Below are 25,712 nucleotides of genomic sequence, written 5' to 3'. Positions count from 1 at the left end.
ATAGCGAAAAGATACGGGTAGGGCCATAGAGCAAACATAAAATTCTAACTACGTTGTAGATCCCGTTGGTATCGCTTTTTTTGGCAGGGCCATGTTTCGGTTTCAATTGTAAGTCGACCCCCCAACTTCAGACATTCAAATTTAAAAAAAAGGGGTCGACTTACAAATCGTGTAAATACGGTAGTTGTAATCCACAGACCCTGCCACTAGTGAATACGTGGCTAGGCATGGCTGATGAATAAGTAATTGCGAAGATTGGTTTTCAGTAAAGGTTTGTTACCAAGAATGGTGAGAGCTTATACTGCCGCAAAGGATGGATGCTGGGCGGTGACTCCGATCATTTACTCGGCACATCACACATCTACACTGGAATTCAACTGGTTTCGCCAACTCTTGCTTATATTCTCTCGCCCCTAAGCTGCGACTTCGCCTGCCACCCAGGCCCCAGCTTTTCCTCTTTGTCCCCCGCTTCTTTCCCAGTCTGCTGAGACGTGCTTCCACTGATGCTTGCTCCTCCTTTTTCTCAATAAAGGCATTCATCCATGCATGCCTAAGTTACTGCAGAAAATAGCTTGTCTTTATCTCCATAACCACACTTTCTCTCACCTGGACTCTCCCATCGCAAAACAAAGTTGCTGTGTTCCAGATGGCTGGGCGTCACATATACAATTTTCTAGGAATGGCCAGTAGCACGGCGGGCAATTCTCGGTGGGTTACGAGACATTATATAGAACACCTTCTCTGCCATATCCACACTCCGTGCTCTGCTTCGTGAGCTACTATTAGCCGCTACGACGAAGTACGAAATGAAAGAAACCTAGCTGGGCTGGTTGTGCGCAGCTCTTTTTGGATTCGTGATGCGTCAGTTTAAAATAATAATATTTCTTATCTAAGCTTAAATGACAGGGATATAGGCGAGGTGAGTTACGGTAGCTAGTTTGCTTGTACGAACGACGCTCTTCACGCAGCACTTTCGTCTTATGTGTGTTTGCGAACGGGAATGAAAGACAGGAGGGTAACACGCCTTCCTGAAATGAAACATTCGGAATAACCCTTTGTCTGGCGGTTGGACGTATGTCGAGGGTGCCCAATACGAACAATCTGCAAGTCTGTATCACCTTGCAAAAGGGAACTCAGATGAAACGTTGTCAAACGGGTAGGCTTTTAATTATCGTAAGTAGATCTTTATTGAATTTCCTTACCATGAAGTGAAAGCCGACTAATAAGCATTTAAATTTTCTGTGTTATTAAAGCATCCTGTTAGTAAAAGGTTGCTGTGCTTTACAGCCCCCTAAATTAAAACGTAAGTTATGGAAAATAAATTGGTGCGGTAAATGTGTAAACGCAGATGCAAGAAAAGGTCTAGTCCATTTCCCAGTATTCTCTCAATAAAGATGGAGCACCTCTATACTCTCACGTTGTAGAAATGTCAAGAACAAAACACTTCCAAAAGAGTCAGTCACGAATGTTACTCATTATAAGATGAGCTTGCGCTGGAAAAGAAAATAACACTCAAAGATACCGATGGCTGCGCGCAAAGTGCTTCCTCTGATTCCGATCTACGGATCAAGGCGTCGGTTCGTCAGATTGGAATGCTCGTACATCCAGCGCAATCTTGGGTCGGCAAATGTGATGGAGAATGTTGGCCAGTATTCGCTTCACGCGCGCACTCTGATAAGATAGCGCTCTTTCGCTATTGAATCCGAGCCAACATACTGGATATTAGAAACACATGCAGGTGCATCTTGAGCTAACTGATACCTTTGGAACTGTGGTTAGACGCTAAAAAGAGCCCCCCCTCCCCCCCCTAAAAGAAAGAATAGAGTTGCTTTCAATATTAGCTGAAACATAGTGCTGGTGGTATAAAAAGAGCCCCCAACACTGCACAGCGGCGCCGATTGACATACAGGAAATTCAAGAGTGAACAACTTTACAATTCCTAGTATTTATCAAACCAGCATATCGTGGTTTAATGTAGCCCTGTATTCCAGGGGCCAGTTCCACCATGGGTACTGTGTCATAGCTCATATTTCATGTCAGCATTAATTGTCACAAAATCAAAGCATTTTTTTTTAGATCTTAACATTATAGACAGCCAAAATACATGCAGCGAAACCCTCACCTTAATGTTTCAGTACTTTTCGTTCTAACGTACATATCCGTGCTGATCCATATGTTACAAAGTGCTGAAAATGTACCCAATGCTTTCCTCCAGGAAGCTGTTTTTATTCCTTATGATGCCAGGAAACCAAGTCTGATGCCACCAACACTCAGAAACCTAATCGGGAGCGCGCACAATGTTCTCGCACACCTTGTGGGATGTACCGTAGCGCTGAGGTGCTTTTTGTATAATGTATGAAAATCGGTTGTAAAGACAGACATGCAAGGTTAGGTCATGTGCTTAAGCTCATGAAGTTGATTTTTGCCAAGATAACCTGTCCAAGCTTTCACACTTACTTTATAAGAAGTCTATATACGGCACCATCAATATGCCAGCTGCTTTTAACTGCACGAAACAGAACTATTCGAACGATGCAAACAATGTTACCATCATTTTATCATTCAAGTGTTCAGATTGGTAACCTCTAGATGCGGAGTAAGATGAGAAGTTGTTTGCGTAATTAACAAAGCTACGTTAATTAAATTTTCAATAATGGTTTTTACGTGGTTAAAGAAAATGAGCAGTTTGGAGCCCGTCCTCGAGATTAAACAGCCAAGGGAACAAATTTCGACTAAATATGCTTCTGTAAGAGCAATGCGAACAAAAATTTTCCAAGTAAACACTCTTGGATGACGTCACTGGCGTAGAAAAAGAACATCTGTAAAGTCACAGAAAGAACAGCACTTCATGACCGGACACAAAGGAGGAACCACACACAAACTGCGCTAACTTTAAGTGCTGTTGTTTATGTGATAATGAAGCAACTAGCCCGTCAGTCATTCCTTCTAAACCTGTTAGTCAACCTGACCACATCTAGCCTTTTGTGATGCTGTCATCAATAGTATGGCCCCGTGAACATGTTCCCCATGGTCACATAGTCGCGTTCCATTTTTATTCACGCTGCTTTCTCGAAGGCAAGCATTTGAAAGATTTAGTGTCAATACGGCAGCGAACGTGTGCCGCCGAAAGCTTGCTTGGTCGCAGAAGAGATGCATGACGGAATGATGGTGCAGATTTAGTGTGTCGTCGGCATCAAGACAGTGCACTGCCGCCAAGGGAAGGAAGATAACGAAAGTGAACAGCTTGGTAGCTGCTCACGGAGCTGTGCCGATGGTGGCGGTGCCATCATGACAAAATCTGAGGCGGCGATAATGACGGCTGAGGCGATTCTTTTTCTTTTATTCCTTTTTTTACAACGAAGTCGTTAAGAGTATGCTTTAACTCGGGCCCAACTCCGATGTGGCCAATTCACATAAATGTAAAACGCCGAAACGATTTTCTGAAATAACCCCTGGGCCGATTTTAATAAATTTTGCTGGATTCAGGAGAGAAAGGTAAATTCAAGTGACTATTGGAAGCGGAATTTCTATTTAGGGCTTGTATTCTGGTAAAAGATTTTCAAAAATTCGAAAGTGCGAAAAATACAGAAGCACTAAATTTACAAATTAATAACTCCGCATCAAGAACTGATATCGCGGTTATGTAAACAGAATCTTATAGACAATTAAAAGCGGACAAATCCAATATGCCGATTTATATCCTACGTGAAGTCGTTACGTTGTGAACAAGGGTTGTGGAAAAGCTGTATTTCCACATTACTAAATTTTTTTAGATTCGTGCGTAATATATCAATTTTGTCCGTTTTAGATGTGCTGTTAGATGCAATGTACAGAAATGTGATATCAGTTTTGATTGCCGAAAGACAGAGTTGTAAAGTTGGTTTCGTTTTGTGAAAATTTGTGATTTTCGCCAATTTTGAATAAACAAATGATGGCCTAAATAACAAATTCTAAACCAACAGTCACTAGAATTTAGGTATTTCTTCTAAGTGCAACAAACCTTGTAAAATTTGATGCAGTGGTTGTGGAGAAAAACGAATTCTCCTTTTACATGTATTTATATAGGACCACCAGAGCTAAAGGTTCCTCTTAAGGGCTACTTTCCCCACTATCGCGTCCGCGTGTAGAGCAAAATCCCGAAGATAGCGTAATACCGGCCTGACCCGCTGCAGAGGTGCAGCAAGCGTTCAGCTCTCCCCATACGTGCGCTGATCCCGAATGTAACGCCATGTCAGGCCAACCAGCGGCAGAGGTGAAGCAGGAATTAAGCACTCCCCATACAGGGCCGATCCCGAAGACAGTGCAACGCAGTGCCGACATACGGCGGAGGTGCAGTTCGCCATTAAGGGGCCCACATACACAGCTTTGCTGGTCATCTTTCTTCACAGAGTGAGTGGGCACTGATATATTTTACTTATCAAACATCAGGTCATCGACGGCGAAACCAGGGATACCAAAGCCGTCCTCGGGCTCCACCTAGAAAGCGCCTTCGACAAGGTTACGCACTCTGCCATCCTCGCGCAGGTATCGCATCTAAACCTAGGCGAGAGGTCGTACGAATATTTCAAAGGCTTCCTCACTGGCAGATGGCGGAGCTCAGACCCGGCGACCTGAATACTGACGAGAAGACATTAGGGAGCCAGGACACTTCCCAAGGCTCCGTCATCTCACCCATGTATTTAATCTTGTTATGATTGAAGTTGCCAAAAGACTATGCCAGCTTGAAGGACTGAAGCACAGGATATACGCGGACGACATTACGCTGTGGGTGGACGGGGGCAGTGATTCCCGCACAAAATCCACGCCACAGACAGCAGTCGACACGGTCGAAGAAAGCTTGGAAGGTACGGGGCTGCGTTACTCCCCAAGTAAGTTGGAGCTCCTGCTTTACCAACCGATGAAAACGCACAGAATCAAGAAGCAAAGGAAACACGAAAAGATCAAGATCCGAGTCCTGGGCATGACGATCGAAGCGCTCGGCAGGAACGGAGACACCATCACCCGCACCATGGGTAAGGCGTCCAATGCCAGCAGACTGGTCAAGCGCGTTACCACCAAGAATGGAGTCATGAAGGAGGAAAACTTCATCAGGCTTATACACTCCTTTGTACTCTGCCAGTGTACGTGGCAGCCTTCCACAAGTGGGTGAAAAGCGAAAAGAACAAGCTAGACATCCTAATCCGGAGGGCTTACAAGACACCCCTCGGTCTACCTGAAACTACCAACAAGAAATGTCTCCTCCAGCTGGGCATACACAACACGCTCGACGAGATTGTCGAAGCGCAAAGAGCCGCTCATTTGGAAAGATTGTCATCAACAAAGGCCGGCATAAAGATCCTGTGCAATCTAGGCATCGGTTATCACGAACAGCAGGGACCAAAATGCCCCGTCCCCGACCACGTACGATGAAACGTGCGGGTTGACCCCTTGCCGAAGAACATGCACCCGGAATTCAACGAAGGCAGAAGACGCGCTATAGCCAAGGCACTGATGGACCTGTACGCTGAAGACACCGGTGCCAGATACGTGGATGCAGCCGAATATGCCGGCCTCAACTGCTTCGCGATCGCGGTGGTCGACTCCGTGCGGGCGACTGCCAGCACATCGAGCAAGCAAGTGGAGGAAGCAGAAGAAATAGCCATCGCCCTGGCCATCGTAGCCCGAGAATGCCACATGATCCTCAGCGACTTCAGACAGGCGGTGAAGAACTACGCCAAAGGAAGAATTGCCCCAACGTCGGCACGCGTCCTGCTTCGACAGGCATACCGCGACAAGAGGAGTCGAATCAAGTGATTCCCGGAGCATGCAGGACAAGCGTCGGAGAAGCATGCCAATCGCAACGAAACGACACACGCCCGAGCGCAAGGATTAGCTGACCGCGCCCAAGGCAATGGCTGCCCGCTGCTTTTCAGCGCCAAAGACCGGATGACCTCCTATAAACGAACTGACCAAGGCTTTCGGCTGGCCCGTAGACTTCTCCCGCCTCCCTGCAAAGGGCTGAGCAGGTCGCAGGCCGTACTGTTCAGGTAACTACAAACGAGAACACTTCCAAGCCCGGCGCTATTGCATAGGATGTACCCAGAATCGCACACCCATGACAAGTGCAGAGCGTGCCGCAGGGAGAAGGCCACATTCGAGCACATGCTATGGGATTGCTCCAAACATCCAAGCCAAGCTAACTCAGGACATATACCGCCGCAGCTTGAGGAAGCAACGTGGAGCGAAGACCAAGAAAAACAACTATAGGCCGTCCAGCAGGTCATCGAGGCGATGGCTAGGCAGGAGCCTGGCGAGCCGGCAATGGCGAGCGGGGATCCTCGCAGAGCACCCACTGTAAGAGTTGGCAGTCGTAGCTGTAGGGAGGACCTTGTGGCAACAGGACTAGGCGAGCAGGATTTATTTACATATTAACATTTTAAGCAAGATACATTGGCAGTTTAGCGCGACTCCCATATGAAGCCCGCAAGACTATCATACAGCAAACAGCTTACGAGCACACAGCTCACTAGTACATTTCTAGCATGACAACGAGCACTCAGCTCCCGACGACGAGCACGCTCTAGCAGCCGGTAAATGCTGCTTATAAGCTCTCCGCTTGACGTCATAGTTCGACGTCATCGTTCGACGTCACCGTTCGATGTCACCGTGGACCAGCCCTTCTGGCGGAGGGCTCACAAACACGTGCCGCACACATGCACAGGGGAAAAGGGTCCGGAGCCGACGTCAGAGGGCTTCATAGAACTCTGCTTTGTCTCGGGTGGCGCAGCCAAGTATCACATTCCTTAGTTGACCGCGCGCCACGTGGCTGCCGGTCATCCGCAGTTCTCTGAAGCGCGCCCCGTCTGGTGGGATTGGAACCGGTACTGCTGGCTGAAAGCTGGCACGTTGCCACCCCGTACGGCCATTCCGAACACCGCCACGATGACGACATAGGCCACGTTCGAAGCGCGCCTTCGCGCTTTACTGCAGGCTCAATAAACGTTTTCCCAATCTAATCCAATTACTTATCCGCGTTTGTCCTGCATGCGTGTGCGATAGAAACCAGAAGCAGGTACGCATAGAAAATCTGAGGTGGCGGCGGCAGGTCGTAGCGCAGAAGTTAGCTTGCCCAGCCCCTCCACGTACTTACATCTGCATTGACATGGGTTCGTGGTAGTGATAGCGACCACAGCTCTACTTTTTCCGCGCGAGCTAGCCATTGTGAAACTAAGGATGTAGTTAGCATGCCCAGCCACTTAATGCAAATTGCAGCAGTTACGAGTGGTGGAACCCTGCTGGGGCTGATTGTGAAGAAAGCTTCCTTTCTCTGCCCACTCTCGCGATGGTGAAGCTAAAATGAGGAGGAGGCCTGATGGACGCAACATTAATGGCCACCATAACAGAATGGATGGACGACCTGCGGAAAGGACGAAGCACACCAAGTTTTTAGCACTTGGCTTAGAGAAAAGCGCTGCAATGGCTAGTATGGCCTCACGGAGATGATAGACTGAACTGCTTCTCACTGCTAACACTGGACTGATACTAAGAAAATACTCCGTTTGCAGACACCACGCTACACTGAAATTAGCAAAACAATATCAGTTTATGAACTGATAGTGTCAATTATCTGGTGTCCTTATTGTGCCTGTGAATGGCATAAAGGTCCTAGCAATGAAATGGTAGTATCTTTGTTTTTGCTGCAGTTGCACACAAACAAAATTCGTTGAAGTGATCGGACAGCGATCTACCAGCAGAGAAGACCAACCCGCAAATTAAAAATAATTGCTGGTTTCAGATCTTCCGATGTACTTTGCGCTCAGCTACTATCTGTAATATTTTTTTCTTTTTGTGCTCTTATGAAGAGGAAAACTCCACATTACTACAATAACAACAACAGTACACAAAATAGACTGGCTTTGAAGCTGTGACCACGCACCGCACTTTTGTAAAAATTTAAAAATTAAATTATGGGGTTTTACGTGCCAAAACCACTTTCTGATTATGAGGCACGCCGTAGTGAAGGACTCCGGAAATTTCGACCACCTGGGGTTCTTTAACGTGTACCTAAATCTAAGCACACGGGCGTTTTCGCATTTCGCCCCCATCGAAATGTGGCCGCCGTGGCCGGGATTCGATCCCGCGATCTCGTGCTCAGCGCACTTTTGTACATTCAGCACATGTAGTATTGGGGCAACGCATTTGAGCAAAATGATTCAGTTTTCGGTAAAAGCGCTGTAACAGGCGAGAAGAAATCGTTGTCATGCCCGGTCGAAATAATACTATCTGAAATCTTATTTACCTAACATATTTTTTGAGAAATCACTATAACCCTTTATACGTTTGCTTCGTATGAATTATGTACTAGCTTGCCTCGTCAATCTCAAAAATGTATTGTCTTTGTGGGAGAAGGCTTTCGTGAAAAATGGCCCAACTCAACAGTAAAACATCCAGCATGGTTTCTATCCAGATGAGTGAAGAAATTCTGCACTGAGAACGTGTCGACTAGGTATTATTGAAAGTTGAATTATGATCGTTGTAAGCTTGTGTGGCGTCTAGCACGAGCGAGTAGTGTTAGTGATGTCATTGGTGTGAAAATGGTTAGCTCGGTCTGCGATTTGTTTTTGTGGATCTCCACATTGAACGTCGCAGTCGTTACGATAAGAGCACTCCCGTGACATCATTAGCTCAGTGGGCTGGGAAGGCTCAAGTGGTAGCTCACCTTGAGGGATATAGGTAACAATTATTGATATACGTTTCCAGAAGAGGGTTATAGCGCCGAAAAAACACAACACACAGCAAGCGAGACGGGACCGTCTCGCTTGCTGTGTGCTGTGTGTTTTTTCGGCGCTATAACCCTCTTCTGGAAACATGCACCAACTAGCCCCCCAACAAGTATTACTCAGGTACCTATTGATATACGTACTTTGCGATGATAAAAAATATGCAGAAACACCACTGGTGTTGTCTAACTATTCGTAAACAGGCCCCCAAATTTCAATTGGCCCACCCCAAACATTAAGTAGGCTACCATGCCCAAATTTCAAGTTGGCACACCCTCAAATTTAAATTGGCGCACCCTCAAGTTTAAAGTCGGCCACGCCCGATTTTCTTTTTGCCCAGCCTTAAACTTCAAGTTGGCTCAACCCCGAATTTCAATTGGGCCACCCCTAATTTTCAAGTTGGTCCACAGACGAATTTCCATAAATCGTCCTCCAAATTTTGAGCCGACGCACCCCAAAATTTAGGTTGGCCCACCCCCATATCGCCCCCAAATTCAGATTGGCCAACCCCGAGATTGCTCCCACATTTAGGTAGGACCAATCCCATATCACCCCCAAATACATATTGGCTCGCCTCCAGAACACCGCCAAATTTAGGTTGGTCCACTCCAATACCACCTGCAACTCGAGGTTGGCCCACCCCCATATCCGCCCCAAACTAACGCTGGCCCACCCCTCGATCACCTCAAATTTAGGATGGCCCACCGCAAATCGCCCACCAACTAAGGTTAGTCCACCCATATATCACCCTCCAATTCAGCTTGGCCCAGCCGCGCATCACCCCCATGGTTAGGTTAGCCTGTCCCCATGTCACCCCCAAATTTAGGTTGGCCCACCCCCATATCATCCCCAAATCCAGGTTCACCCACCCCCATATCAGCCCCAAACTTAGCCTAGCCCACCCCTCTATCACCTCAAATTTAAGATGGCCCACCGCAAATCACTCTCACATTTAGGTTAGCCCACGCCCGTATCACCCCCGATTCAGCTTCGCCCAGCCCCATATCAGCCCCATGGTTAGGGTGGCCCACCCCCCATATCCCTCCCAAATTTAGGTTCTCCCATCCCCCATATCCTCCCCAAATCCAGGATGGCCCACCCCCCATATTCCCCCAAACTTAGGCTTACCCACCCCTATATCACCTCAAATTTAGGTTGAGCCACCCCCATATCAGCCTCAAATTCAGCTTGGCTCACTACTATTTCACCCCAAATTTACGTTGGGCCACTCCCATATCACTACCACATTCAACTTGACCTATCCCTGCATCACGGCCAAATTTATGCTGATGCCACTTCCAATTTCATGTTGGCCACCCCAACCTTTTTATAAAGACCTATGTATTCACACGGGAAATGCGTCAAGTTTTTTGGCGTTACAGACACGATTTTGCACGATTTTGATACCAAATTGCTGGGGTACTTGCCAAAGAATGCTGCGCATTAAAAGCAACTGCACCGAATGAGCGACGCCATATGTTGATCCTAAATACTGACGGCTAGCCAAGCTAGCTTCTCTGTTGAGCGACCGGGGCAGACACAGCACGGGACATTTATTCAAATTGTTTTTTTACGGCCACACCTACGGATTCATACCGCTTGGCTGTAGGGAACACATTACCAGTAGCTATTATTCCACACGCTGCACATCTTCTCCTATTTGGTGCATTTCTTAATTGGATGAATCTAGAAATAATTAACGTTCGAGCAGCGACTCAGCTTAGCAGACACTTTGTTCCGCACTAATGTTGCATAGGAATGGCACTGGCCACCGGGTGGCATTGTGGCCCAGGTGGACCTCATTCGCTCGGAGTATGTGTCATTAAGGACCGGGGAAAGTCGAAGAAAACGCACCTTCCAGAAGGACACAATAAGAATGGCCATTTTGTTCTCCCAGGTTCCATGCTACAAAGCACGAAATTTTTTTATTTTTTTTTGCATAGCACAAAGTTTTTCGCAAGCTTCTAGTTACGATGTCCAATGAATAAAACCTTCATAAATGCGATCACTTAACAAATGAACACGACATTGCTGTGTTTTAGGAAGGAAAAATAGAAAACATAATATTTCAAGAGAACGACTGGAAAACCAGAACCGAAAGCAAATCATAATTTTGGTGTTTTTTCCATCTGGTGGGAGACTTTATAGTCTGTAAAAAAAAAACTGCGCCACTGAAAAATCAGAACCGAAAGCAAATGTTGGGTTTTGTGTTTCTGCCATCTAGTGAGAGACTACAAAACTAGGTCCTATGCAGCTAAAAAAAAAGTCCGAAGCGAGAATTGAACCGCGGCCACCGCGAAGCTTGACTAAAGGTGCGCGCAATTCTACCGCTCGGCCGCGGCTTCCGAGGGTTCGCGCAGTGGTACGAACATCTTTTTATAGATACCACATGAATTTTCATCACAGTGTTACAAAAAACGCTTTTGGGAACAGTGTTACGCCATGTGTGGAGAGTCGAGCTAGGCATCAATCGAAAGCTGAGTCTCCGGACTACATACGCTGCACTGCGTATTACAATAGAAGCCGTAGTGTAATCACAGCCACGGTTCTTGCCTCGAAAATGGAGTACAAATTTTCGTCGTTTCCATAGGCTTCCATTGCTAAATCTTTAACCGCTGTGGGAACAAAATTCTTACGTGCCATAGAGTGATCACTGCATTTGGCTCGTGTGGATTGTCTTCCAGAACACGTCTGTCACCTGCGTTTTTTGATAATCGACCTGCAGCTTTTGTTATTCGCGAAAAACCCGCTTGTTCCATTGAAAACGCGCTAGCTTCGTGCCGGGGCCGCTTGGGGCGCTAGTTGGTACGTGGCCAGGAAAGCTGGATATGGCGGCGAAATAGCGAAAGTAAGGGCGTGTGTACACATGCGCGTATCTCGTTTGTTTCGCTGCTCAGCGCCGTTAATAAGGTGCTGACAAGCACGCGGGTCGATGGTCGCGCGATACCACTAAAAACTTGGCCAGGTGCACATGCGAGCAACATTTAAATACTGTCACCATTGTGCAACCCCCTGAGTCGCATTTGATTCACGGTAAAGGTGTCATGTCTTTCGGTACTTTTGCCATTGAAAAAAATTTTTTTTTTTTTTCATTTTGAGAATTCTTTAGTTGGGGGATCGACCTATATTCCGGTCCGACCTATTGTCTGGTTTTTACGGTATGTATGACAATGTATAAACAATGTTTTTTTATGTATAAACAAACATAAAAGAAATTAGTGCTTTTAAGTGGTTTTAATGTTTTTAGCTTTTCGTGACATGAAAACGAAACTAAAGATCCGCAGCGCCACACAATTTTTCCAGAAATGCCTGAACCACTCAACGGCCTTTCAAAAGTGCCGTGTAGCAGCGCGACAACTCCTTCGAGTCGATAGAGTTGTGGTGTTTCGAAGGCCGTCGACTGGAAGACCTTCCAAATCTGCCCGTGTGACACAGGTGTTAGCTGCGTTTGAGTGGTTTACAGAGAATAGTAAGTACACTGTGGGAATATGGCAGAAGTGCATAAATGTTAGTATTGTAGTACACACTAGCCAACATCTTCAAATTGACTAACTGGCGCAGTACGTGATCCACGGTCCCGCCCTCTGTCACATGGTACTTTAGGTACAATCCCCTGATTCATCAAACACTGTTGTCCATCCTCCGGGCAAATAAATGTGGCAAGGTTCTGTGCATTCCGTTCTGGCTGAGCAAATGCCTTCTTCAGTGAGTGTGGAATGTTCTAATGATGGGGCATGTCTAGGGACAGCCTCGCCGATCCAGGATGTAGGCATGAATGTGCTCAACCGTTTGACTGTTGCAGGGTTTCCGAGCAATGTGCGAGAAAGGGTGCCTGACTGGTCACAAGATTGCTGGCGTACGATTCCGGCTCGTTGACGGTGAGTAAGAGTACACGCATACGCGAAAACAAAAACCAGCACTGCAGAGCAGTTGGTGGAAAGAACGAATAATTTTTTTAAAATGGAGAGAGAGAGAATGGCATGTTAGGTGAGTTGGTAAAGTTGCATGATGAGGAATAAACAAGGTGAAGAAGGACACAGGCATAAGAATGGACATAACAGGCGTGTTCTTCGAGGTAGTTTTATTCAAATAGTCTTGTGCCAGTAGTCTCACATAAGCCTAGTAAAGCATAGCATTGTACAGCACAGATGCACAACAAAAGAACGATAGGAACAGAGAAATACCTTTATTCATAGTCAGAGGAAAGACCCTGACTGGTGCTTCTCCATCGAGCAGACCAAATGGCCGACGTGAGCCACCGAGGGCAGTCACACCCGCCATAGCGTAGGGCGTAGTGGCGATCCCAGACATTGATTTTAGAGGGGGCAAGAGCAAGCAAAGGGGGTGGGGCGGGGGGAAGTAACTTGTTTATCTTTACAAAAAATAAGATAGGCTATAGCATTTTGTTCACAAATTGGTGCATATATATTAAGGGTATGCAAATATACGATTTTGAACCCAATAGGGATTGTTAAAATAATTGCAAAAATTTGCCCTGCTTGTAGATGTCATATCTCTGGAGCACTTGACTAAACAGTTTATTGCAAAGGATGTGGTGGACCAAAAAACTTTCACTTTTGCCTACACACAACCCTTAACGTGCCGTTTATTTTCACCATATGTAAACTTTGTGTTAGGGTGGAGTTCCTTCAAGACAGCGGGAAACATAGCCTAAAAAAATTATGCATGGCTCTGTTATCGCAAGCACCAGAAACCAGTGGAGCTGGGGCAAGGCCAAGGAAAGTAGTGCCCAACTGCACATAAGACACACGAGCGCCGGTAACGCGTCCCTATGGCTTCCACCAAAGGCATCTACTACGGCGTCCATGATTCGCGTGGCCGACGCCGTAGTAGACACTGCAGTTGTCTTTACTCTGTACGAAGCAGTGGGCGAGGAGGACATCGAGGCACTCTAGTAGCCGCCGGAGAAGAACACCCCTCCTCCCTCGCCTGACCACCCTGCCTTGCGCTCCACAGGAGAGGGCACGCATAGGGGCCGCGTCCCTCGCTCGCGTGCACGCCACTGCTTTTCCCTCGCTAGGCTCCACCCACCCTCGCTGCGTTGCTATGCTGCATGATGCTATTTTTATACTCTGCTTTCACTCTCAGCTCTCTCTGCTAGCTGCAAAGCCTGTTCACAGCCCGAAGCTGCGAACATCAAGAGAAACCCAGTGAGGTTCTAACAGCTCCACTGTAAAAGTTCACATAATGCTTTCGAGCACATGTTTAAGGAATCTTTGAAAGGGTCATATTTAATCCACACACATTTCACTTCGCGCACTAGTTTGGCAGAGTCTTTTCTACATGACCTTGGGGGCATTTGTAGTTATGTCAGAGCAGCTGTCTAAATTTTGGGCCACTTGTAAAATACGCTCGTAATGCTGCAGAGCACATGCATAATTTATTGCAATAGCTACAATAAACCTACCCACGTTGAACTTTGCCTACATATCGCCCATTGCCTGTCTTTTAAATTAAACAAACAGAAACAAGGGGCCTTGTTTAGTGACGACACCGGGTGAACATTGTAACCACAATCGTCAAAAGATGACTGACAAAGAACTGCCTTTTTTACTGAAAGATGGCCGGGCGATACACTCATTACTTCTGCCAGGTGCCATTTTAAAAATGTCTGTTGCCACCTAGTGTTTGAATAAGAAAGAAATCACCGACTATGTATAACCATATGCTCACCAAAACTACAGTTAAAGGGACCCACAACAGATTTTCAAGTATTCCCCTTTTATTGACTCTCTAGAAAGCCTATATCTGAAACATTTGTACCCGAAACAGTTTATCCAGGAAGTCTACAGAAATTTTAAAACGTAATTTTTCGATCTGCGAAGTCTCTCTTACTTTCTATATAAATAAACCTCAATATAACGAAATTCTCGATATAACAAAGTAGTTAACTTTTCATGACCGCTTGTCCATAGAACACCACGTACAGTAGAACCATGTTCATATGCTTTGGAAGAAACTGTGAGAAAAGAACGTACTAACAGGCAAAACGTACAATCTGAAGTAACTGAAACAATTTGACAGCCTCAATGATTGTTGACATCTATGTAATGCAAAGCGTCACGTGGATCGTTGTGGCACGAGACGCCAACGCACATCGAGCTGATAGTGCTGCAGCGTACTGAGATGCGTTGGTTTTCCTATTGCAGGGTGTTTTAAGAGGGCAACGGGAAACCGAAACAAAATCGAACTGGTGAGCGATGCCGGATGCCATCGAAGTGAAACTTGATGCCCACATCGTGCCTCCTGCAGCAGGGAACATCGGCGCATTTGGATTATCACCTACTAAAAGCTTCCAATACATTACCAATGGCACTACGCACCACACGCTGTTAGATAGCTGAAGATGCTTATCACAATAGGTTCGGTGGCGATAGCTGTGAATGTGGCATGTGACAACGCGGGCAGAGATTTGTAGGTGCCGAAACGAGACACTGTGCACGCTTTCGTTTTCACATGAAACAGGCTGTTCTCGATTGTGCGCGCCTCGTGCATTTTCTTGTTTACGCGAGATCTAGTGGCCAGAAAACGTATAATATGATCACAGTCTGGCGACATACCTATTGTTGGTGCCAGAAAATTGATTTTGCTGTGAATGTATGTAGTGGTCAAAATTGTCACTCCACATGCTTTAGGTGCGAGTGAAAATGTGCGAGGCTGAGGGAAGAAAGATGACTTCACGAGCGACACCTTCCCGTGCGAGCAAAGGGAAAAAAAGGGAGGGAAGCGAGCTCACGGTAATGCGATCAAGCGCACGGTAGGGGGTTGAAATAAGGGATAAGTTGGCAGGCATCTCGACCGTAGCTGCGCGAGACTTTATGTGCGTCTAAGCGCATATGCAGCCGCGCATCCTGCTTTAGGGGTAATCTGCCGCATGTGCAAAGAGTGGACGTGGCGAGACAGCATGGCACCATGTAAGCTGTCTTCCCGCTTGTTTAGTATTGGAGGTGGCATAATCTCAAGTTTTTGTGACCCGTTTGAGCAAGAGGCAGACAAAGCAATCGCTCCCTGCTTCCGGCACTTTCTCTGATAGCATCATTCCAGTGCAGGCGATGCTATCAGCTGCAGGGGCGGAGTGCACGCAAAAGCATGTCTGGCTTTGCCTAATTTGCGCCGCCGATGTGAAGATATTGACACATGTACTTGTTTATCTTTATCGGGTGACCACGTTTCACCGTCGAACAAAATGTTAGCGCACGGCACAGGACGCGCTTGCATGTATCGGAAGTTTCGCGAAAGTTATCGATGGTCCTATCCGCTGTCTGTTGTCACTGAACCTTGTGTAATATGATTTCATCGTGGACGCGAATGGTGCAGAACTTTCTGGAAGACATGTGAGTCCCACCAATTACTCTAGAACTTTACTCTAGAAGCCGACGCGCTTGACTCGCTGATGGGATTTTCAACGATCGCCGAGTGTGTTCGCTGCTATCGTTGTTCTTTGAGTGTAGCCTGCTTTTGAGGGCATGAGTTCGCCCAATAAAATGCTAGTTTCGTTAATCACAGTTTTGCTGCCGTCACTACTACGTGACAATATTGTCGACGTACGTGGCATGAAACCGTATATTTCGTCGCCGACTCCCAAATTTATCAAAATGAATTCTTTTCTTATTCAAATTTGCTCAGTTCGATTTCCCGATAATTTGGAAAATATCTCGGCCCCTTTCCGTGTAAAAAAATCTATCAGCAGGGTGTCTACTAACCGGGAAAACCGGGAATTCTCAGGAATTTTGAGTAGTCTGGAAAAACTCAAGGAAAACTCAGGGAATTTGTGCCTACATCAGGGAAAATTAGCTGTAATTTTATTGAAAGGGTCGAAAGTAGCGGTAATTCTTGCTCGAGTAACAGACAGCAATCGTAATGAATCATCTTTGATGCCCTGTCGTCGGCCGAGGGAGTTGCCAGTGTAAGTCTACGACCGACTTTCCAGATGCCCGATAATTTGGACGGCTTTTCAGCAGCACCACGTACCCATAAAATCAATGTATCAGAAAGTCTGAAATTTCGGACGCAAGAATTTTTCGCCATCCGTTTTCCGGACTTTTAGCCGTGGCCACAGGTCCGAAACGGCACTTATCAAAGCCACCACTGCTGCCATTTTCATTACCTCGCCACCTCAAATCGGCGCTTTCGCACGCAGATCCGCTGGCAGCCGTCGCCAACACTGTGGCAACGCTAGACCTAGCTCCTTCGACGTTTGCTATGGGTGCCTCGTTTTTCATTGAAAGAATTCGCTGCTGTCAGCAATGGCACCGACTCCGCCTTTGTGGTCCGCATGATTGGCTTAGAAGCTTGGAAAGGACAGTGCGTTGCAGAATGCTCGTTCCTAAAAGTCAGCTTCGCCTCTGTACGGAAATGTTACTTGGTGAAGCATACTTAAAATTATTGCAGTGAAGCATAACAAACGTCGAAAGGGGCTATTGCTACGGGACACAGTATAAATTGTTTAATTATACACGTGTGCGCCCGATATCTCCTGTCACAGTATGAGCACCGATATGCCTAATACGTGTACCGACAGGTGTTCAGAGCGTTTTCGAATGTGCCCATGGCGGTTTGAGCCCTTAAGGGCAGTAAATTACATGCATCTATTTTTTCCAACTGGCCGATTTTTCGGACGTTTTCATGGCCCCTAGGGTGTTAAAAAAAATTGGACGTGGACTGTGCAACTGACCAAGAAGATGCTTGAAATGTTCCGTGGGGCGAACGAGTGGTAGATGTAGGACGAGAACAGAAATGACCTACGCATTGAGGAATGAACAGGAAAGGAAGCGTGCCGCCACTGTTTTGAAGAAGCTTGAGGTCAAAAAACAAAATGTAGGCTGATGCCGAGATGCAGGTGTCCTTCATCCAAACCAAAATAAACTCTTTAATGCAGTGAAACACAGTGAGGCATTGTTCACGGGCTGAGAGGAAGTCGGGATGGTTTAGGTTGATTTACGAGCTGTTGAAAGCGAATGTCAATTGTGACAAAGTTTGGGCCTCATACCACTGAGTTTGCTATCAGTTGATAGAAATAGCTCACATTCGAAATATTTGCTTCTGTATGCTTCTCCTTTTTATTCGTACTTAAGAATGAATGTCTAGCTCGATTTGCAATTTTTTTCGTGGACATTTTATTTGCTGTGCATTTTACTAACCCCTCCTTTCTATTCTCATTTTGAATAACATAAACACTACTTCTTAGTATTCAAATTGGATTAAGTCGTTTTCTTTTTATTTTTTCATGTGCTTTCTAGAGAGTGACAGCATCGGGCGATATGGTTTCAGCCTGCCTTGACATAAAACATAGTTCTGCATCACTCAGGGAATTTCGCAATGGCACTCGGGAAAAACCTGGAAAACTCTGGGAATTTGGAAATGTCAACTTGGTAGGCACCCTGATCAGTGACTACTTTGCATAAAAGGTGGAATTTCAGTACAACGAAATTTAATTATATCGAGGTTTAACTGTACAATGGCCAACAACAGTGATAGCTGATATTGATGGCAACAGAAACTGAGCAATTCGAAACACATGCACATCAGGTGGCAGAGTAGCTGTTATATCATACGCACAGATTGAAGCTAAAAACAGCCGCAACAATTTTTTGTTACGGTAGAGATGTCATTTTTTTTTTCAAAATTTTCTGCTGGCTATAGCCTTTGAGATCTGTTTATCTTACTCAGAGCTATCCCTCAGAGGCAACCATTGCTACTTATGTACCATACCATTGGGCAAATGGACCTGGTCGACTGAAGCATGCGGTGGTGCACAGCGCACCGCTAGTGTGGTCATCCCAAAAACTCGCTGTCAGCTGGTGTGCAGACGACGTTGTGGTGGAGTCGGCGGCAATACTGGCCAGTACAGTGGCTGGTGTTGTACTTTTGGGAAGCTTGCGAGACGGCGCTGCTCCATCAATTATTGGCTCGGCTTTCTTGCACGCAGACAGCACCACTTTTCTATAAAACTATTTGCAGATTAGAAACACACAGATAAATAGAGATAATTTGCAATGATAGGAAATAAACATTTTTGTGACATTATAGATATAGCATTTGAAACCACCTGAGGCTTGTACATTTATTTATAAATTGACGCAGTTTTCAAGGCCTGATGACATAGTTTTCCACAGTATGTTGCCCCCATCATGCTTACGCGAGTTTCAGTGCTGATTTAAAAATATAATTCCTTGTTTAAGGCATAAAATTATGTTTGTTCCTATCATTGTGAGGTACAATCTTCCCATCGGCACTATAATTCCAAGGCACATTCTTGACGGTTCTCGATCCCTTTAACCTTCAGGTGAGTGTTTACTCAAAATTTGCTTAGAAGTTGGGTGTCCCGCTAAATTCAGGATGTTTAGTAACCCTAACCCAGACTAATACCATAGCTGGCAGCTGCACTCCAGCCAAGCTTTGGACATTCAAGCCTGGCAGTTTAATACTATTGTCGTGTGCCGTGACATGTGCAGGTGACAACCACATGGTGGACTCAAATGACATTTCCTTCTTCCTGGCAGCTCAGGGTGCCATTAAACAAGGTGAGTCATTTGCTTGACAGGAATTGTCAAACAACACTCAGAAACTGCTGTGAGTTTGAACCATGTTTTCTTTAATGAAGGGCACATTATTTGGTTGAAATTATTTCCAAGTTTCAATTAAAGGGCCATGGACATGGGCAAGCAACATATTAGAGCTTTACAATTGCAGTAAAAAAATATGGGAACACCAGCAGCAAAGTCATGTTGAGAAGGGCTGGAATCGTTCTTCAAGTTGTGCAACTCATACGCATTTGACAAAAGGGCACAGGCAGTGAATAGTGCGAATAATGAGCAGCTTACAGGTATCTGCGAGGGAAAGAGAAAAAAATTGCTTTCGTGAGAATTTAGTTATAAAATGAGAGAGCACGGGCAGGAGATGCACTGCAAAAGGAAACTTTAATGTCAAAATTGCATTAGTCAACATTGGCGAGTTTGCTCGAAGCTGTAAAACCGCATTGCCAACATCACAAGGTGCACACCGCGCATCGCCCATAATTTTCCGGAATACAATCTCTTTTGAGAGGTTTCATGCAACTCGGCAGCGAACTTGTTGGCATCTACGAGCAACAGTGTTCCCCCAGTGCCTGCTTTCGCCTGTATTGGGGGCGAGCTCCACCACTGGAAAAGTTGGCACCACCGTTGGCGTCATGTTAGATGAGGGATCACATGGACATAGCGGCTGCGTCGGGTGCTTTGGAAGCACCGAAGCGAACTGAAAACGAAAGTTTAAAGGTCCCACCTGCACTGCGGTTCTGATTGCTACAACTCGGGTATGCAGCAAGCACAGACGCAATGAAGATTTCTGCTACAGCATCAGGACTGCTATGTTTAGTGAGTAGCAATAAACGCTTGCCCGTGCCCACCGGCCGGTTAATGTCATAACGCTTTATTTGGACTATGAACTTGATGCTCAATTCTGGCAAGTTCACTGGAATGTAGAGGGAGCGGTAAGAAGCACATTAAAAAAAGGCTTGGCACATGGTCATGTTTCTGTTATGAATTAATGTGCTGGATTACGAAAAAGAAGCAGTCGGAAATCACCCGCTCAGAAAACTGATAAACATACAGTGCGATGCAGCTTGAGAAATAATATTGAAATGTCCAAGAATTTAGACGACAAAAAAAGATTGAATCTTCACGACGGCACATCACAGTCGCCATAGGTGTCGAAGTCTCTAACAAAATTATTTTTAACAGTTCTGATAGCGTTCGCGCAACAATGGTTGCTAGTGTGCTGTCAAATGCTCACATTCTGTGGCCTAATGCTCGCGGCATGGTGAGAAAACGCGCTCGCAGCGAAAACAAAACATTATGCGTGGACATGCATGCAGACGTGCAATCGGTCGCTGCGAACCCATGCGATTGTTGCATTGAGGCTTCATTCTGTTATGCTCTATTCGGTTATACAGACAGCCCACTATAAGAACATATTTCACATAGTTTGCTCTCAGCGTTTGCCTACCTTTCACGGAAGAAGGTTGTTCGGGAGACTCAATCGCGGCGCCTGCGCGCAGTGGCAATCACTGTACATATTCGGTAAAGAGATTGCATCTGTTAACAATTCTGTGCTTTGAGTTTGCCCAAGATTATTATTTTGACAGTAAAAGACTTCCCTCGTTTTGAGAGTGCTTACAAAAATATCCAGGAGGGCTGCCGTGTGGTGTTTTTATCGAGCGCTGTAAGTCAAACCTATGAGGAGCGCGCACCGCGTTATCCCTCATACTACGCAAGGGCAGTACTTCCGACAGATGGTGACTCACCCCCAATATGCCAGCACGTCCGACGGTGAAAACTCGTGAGGAAAGTTATTCTAACCCTGAAAGCGATCGACTTAAAATATGGCCCCATTAGGCATATCTACTTATGGCAATGTTGAATCCACACACAATGCCTGTTAGGTAGTCCATACTGATGCGGCCATGACATATTTCAAGTACCAGCAGTCGGTTTCGGTGCTTTCTTGTTTTTGTCAACAAAAATGCTGGGGCCTCGCTAGCATGCTGTGATGGTATTTTACATAATTTAAGCGGTGAAAAAATGCATCTTAGCACTTTTTGTACTCTTAGTATTACATAGGTAGGTATTGTGCGGTGGAATGTTCTGGTAAGTTTCAATAATGCAGGATTGCAGTTTAGTAACGTTTCATTGTCAGGAGATGCAAAATGTATTCAATCCTATGAGCTTCCGCTGGGTATACGAAAATATTTCATTGGGGCGAAAACTTCAGTATCTTAAGCTTCTGTTATCCCCAGGCTTGATTGTATGTGCATTTGTCATTTTCATCACACCACACCTTAGCTGTGATGAGTGTGTGCTGTATCAGGTTGTGCTTTAGTGCGTTCTTTACTTTGGAGGCCTAAAAAAAACTTTACACTCTGTTCTATTCAAGATCACAGAACATCTGCTCTACACATTGATTACTTTCTAAGGAATTTGTGTCAAAGGTGGTTATGCTCATTGGAGATGTGTTGGCATGACAGCTACTGCATCTTTTGTGTTGCGTTGTGCCAGATGAGCAGCTGTAGTGCTGGTGTGCGTGGCTTGCATGTGTGCGCAGCATATCAATACGGTAGCTGGTACCTGCTGGAGCCAATCATGATGGTGGAGGTGACGGCGCCCGACGAATTCCAGGGCGCGGTACTCAGCTCGCTGAGCAAGCGCCAGGGGGTGGTTGTCTCAACGGATGCCAGTGAAGGATGGTTCACCATCATGGTCGAGGCAAGTCGCACCTTTTTTGGGTTTACTTCACCAGTACAGGACGGTAGAGACACGGTGAAACCTGGATATAATTTGAAGCCTTTTGGGCCATAAAATATGTTCAAATTAACCCTTTAAGGATAAGGTATATTGTGGGGAACACACGCGCCCATCTTCCCCCGCGCCGTCACGTCGAGCGCCGGCATAGACCGGGGAGAGGCGCACTGTGCCCTCTCCCGATTCTCCATCGCTCTCGCGACGCGCGCGCGCCCTTCCACCCCCACTCGCGGGCGGGTAGCTTACGGGCGAGGAGGACATTCCCCTCGCCCAGGTAAAAAGGAACAAAACAGCGCGACCGGGAGAGACTCTCGCTCTCTGAGGCCGGACCCCTAACCTGCCGGACTGGAGTACCTGCTGCAACCCGTGAGTGACCACGTTGCCTGACTATCCCGGGCAACGAGGCCAGCCTATTTATTACTATTACAGAGAGGACATCCCTCTGCGAGTGTTCGATATTGCTAGTAGCAATAAACGTTGTTACCGTTGACACCGCTGGTTGCCTTATTTGTCCGAACCCGGCGTAGCCGCGATTCCCGCGCTACGGGTTGGGAGTACCACGAAGCGACTGCGTGGGGCTAGATCCGGAGCTCTGCTTCTACCCTAGCCGCACGCAGAGTGGAACCCCCACAATATAAATACCTCAAAAATGTGTGTTTTCAGTCTAAATGTGCAAACTACACCGAGAATAAGTATAATCAACAAATATAATACATATTTTGCTGAAACTTCTTCAGCAATAGGGGGTGGGGGCATTGTCAGGCAGAAGACTGGGAGCGGGCTTTACCTCAACCCACCAAGGGCTTCGTCTGGAACTTGTACAGACAGCTCTCATCATATGTAAATGATAGGTGTATATTGCATGTGCTGTATGTTATGTGTGATATAACTGCCGCTGGAGATCTGGCATCAGTCTATCTCTGCTGTCTCTGTGAACGTGCTCTTGGAAGAAAGTGAATTGCGTGCCAAACTTCTTTCTCGTTCTGGGTTCTTGCTCTAAACCGTCAAATGACGCTTGCTGACTGTCATTCAAGCGTTGGCTGAAGACATTTAGTCAAAAACTCTGTACTCAGCACCTAAACTTGGCATGAAAAATCTATTTTGCTTGTGCCAACACTCATCCATAATGAGTTAAGTGGATTGTTGGAAATCAAAATATTTATTAAAAGAAGCACAATATTTTGTAGGCAGTAGGCACACTTCAGCATTATTTACCTCTGGCACTGTTATTTTATGAGTGGGCATAACATCTTCAACCTATTTTCTTTTTTTCCTTACGTAGCAATTCAGGTAATCTGAACAGTAGAAAAAAAAATACCGGAAAGCATTACAAGTTCTTTAGTATAATACTTTACCTCAGACAATTTACTATAATAGCGTTTATTTCTGTGAATTAGTTCTGGTTTTGGCAACCAGGAGAGGGGCGCATTGGGACATCACGATACACTGGCTTGCTTGGTTCCTGCGATCGCTGCAGCTGTGGCGCGCGAGCGCAGCCAAGAGAAATTCAAGAAATACTCTTGCTTTATTTTTTTATGAGCAACGTTACCATAGCCTTATCACAAAACGATGCCAAACAGTCTTGTTCTGGGTCATAATATAATCATAATATTGCCACGTGCCTTTCGGGCTTTGCATCTGTGCCGGTGGCGTCCGAATGACGAATGTTAACGCGTGTGAGCACTCGCACAAACCTACCGCGATAGCGTCGTATCTACGATGGGCCCATCGTATCAGGCAGGGCAACTCGCGCTATCTCCCGCGATAGTTCTACGCACGCTACTTCACAGCCTTTAAATACTGCCCGCAGATAGGGGATGTTCGTTCTTTGTCGATTGCTGTCCATGCTTGCACATGTTGCTGCTATTGGGCTAGTTGCTTTTGGTTATGTGGGGCACAAGTTCGCCTCAATAAATGGTTGTCTTGCTGTGCGCTCGTCTTCTGTAATTACTGGTGTGTAGCACCACTCGTGACAACTGGTGGAGGTGCTGGGTATGTCCAGCGCTCGTTCAGGCACTCGTGACACCAGTCTGCATCAGCCAGAAGAAGACGACCCACGAAGAAGTCGCCGGAATCTTGGGCTCTCCCCTGAGTACGGCTTCCTACCAGAGGAAACACGCCCTGCAAAACAGGCCACGACAGTCAAGATGAGCGAGCCCATCACTCCTACAGCCATCGTGTTGCAGCAGCCACGGGAGCCACCAACATTCCGTGGAAATCCCTGCGATGATCCTGAAGACTGGCTCGAACAGTTCGAGCGCGTGGCGAGCTACAACAAGTGGGACGACGACGCGAAGCTGCAGCACGTTTACTTCGCGCTGGAGGAGTCTGCACGTACGTGGTTCACCAACCAAGAGTCGCAGCTCAGGACATGGGAAGACTTCAAGCGAAGCCTTCTTGTTACATTTACAAGTGTCCTTCACAAAGAAAGAGCAGAGCGACAACTTCAAACACGTCTCCAGCTGCCCAACGAAAGCGTGGCCGTCTTCTTGGAAGAAATGAAGAATCTTTTTAGTCGGGCAGACCCAGAAATGCCGGAAGAAAAGAAGCTTGGTTTTCTTATCAGAGGAGTGAAAGAAGAGCTTTTCGCTGGACTTATGCGGAACCCACCAAAAACAGTCGCTGAATTTTTAAGTGAAGCCGCAGCCATGGAAAAAACACTCGACGTGCGGAGAAGACAGTACGGACGCCCTGCTCTGGTCTGTGGTGCGTCTCCCACGGAATTCGACACCATGAGCATGAGCAACCTTCACGACACAATCAAGGCTGTAGTACAAGAGGAACTTCGTAAAATGTTCCCTAGCTCCAGTCTTCAAGTTGCAGCGCTCAGCGACGTTATCAGGCAAGAAGTCCAGCAGGCACTGGGAACAGGGCCACTAGTTCAGCCGCACCAAGCACCGGAATATACCCCTCGACCACCTCAAGTTATGTCTTATGCCGCCGCGGTGCAAAGCCAAGTGCGGCCGACCAGATCGGCGTACTCGCCGTTGCAACGCTCACGACCAAATGACCGCCCGCCTAGAGTCGAACAGGCATCCCCAAGAAAGTCCGACGTCTGGAGGACTCCCAACCAGCGTCCTTTATGCTTCCACTGCGGCGAGCCTGGCCATGTATACCGTCGCTGCTTCTACAGGAACCTCGGCATCCGTGGGTTCCCTATCGGGGCTCCACGTCCGCAACCTGGCCGAAGGCCACTTGAGATCGAACACTACCTAAAAAGGCAGAATTCGTCAACAAGCCGCTACAGATCGCCGTCACCCTCATCCCGCCGCTCTACTTCTCCTCATCCTAGCTACGCGGAAGCAGTGCGGGGAAGGTCCCCCAGCCCTGGCTTGGGAAACTGAGGACGGCAACCGGTGGAGGCACGGTTGCGGCCAGTCGCACTGCTGAAAACCCTCCCCCGCCGCAACATTGTAGGGATGAAACTACGCCTGCGCCGCCCGAACAAAATGTGTCAACGACGCGACAATATAATCTTCATGCCAGCGACGAAACCAAGCGATCCGTCAGTAGCAAATACCGGCAAAGCCGCAGCACCGCACCCCGACGCACGTGCAATACCGCAACAAAATCAAGTCTATCAAAAGAATGGTGAAGACGTCCTTTCTCGTGACCTTGTTGAGTCGGCGGTAATCGACACAGAATCTTAGGGTGT

General features: G+C 46.7%; 1 protein-coding gene and 1 long non-coding RNA gene across 5 annotated transcripts in view; one reads left to right on the top strand and one right to left on the bottom strand.

Annotated features, from left to right (window-relative positions):
- mEFG1 (mitochondrial translation elongation factor G 1) overlaps window positions 1-25,712 on the top strand; it is a 197,332-nt gene that overhangs the window by 146,933 nt on the left and 24,687 nt on the right. Inside the window, exons 16-18 of the mRNA XM_070532582.1 lie at window positions 12,562-12,637; window positions 19,235-19,303; window positions 21,861-22,021. Coding sequence (XP_070388683.1) covers window positions 12,562-12,637; window positions 19,235-19,303; window positions 21,861-22,021 — 306 coding nt within the window. The remainder of the gene's footprint in view (window positions 1-12,561; window positions 12,638-19,234; window positions 19,304-21,860; window positions 22,022-25,712) is intronic.
- The window catches only part of LOC135915765 (uncharacterized), a 43,681-nt gene continuing 37,300 nt past the window's right edge, over window positions 19,332-25,712 (bottom strand). For 3 of the 4 annotated variants that reach the window (XR_011511584.1, XR_011511585.1, XR_011511587.1), the window contains 2 exons: window positions 21,884-22,100; window positions 19,332-19,609 (listed from right to left, as the gene is read on the bottom strand). This is a non-coding gene — a long non-coding RNA (uncharacterized lncRNA). The remainder of the gene's footprint in view (window positions 19,610-21,883; window positions 22,101-25,712) is intronic. The other variant, XR_011511586.1, reaches the window with a different exon arrangement.

Source organism: Dermacentor albipictus, chromosome 1, assembly GCF_038994185.2.
Source record: "Dermacentor albipictus isolate Rhodes 1998 colony chromosome 1, USDA_Dalb.pri_finalv2, whole genome shotgun sequence".
NCBI lineage: Eukaryota > Metazoa > Arthropoda > Arachnida > Ixodida > Ixodidae > Dermacentor > Dermacentor albipictus.
Note: the sequence above shows the minus strand (reverse complement) of the source record. Positions and strands in the feature narration are given on the sequence as shown.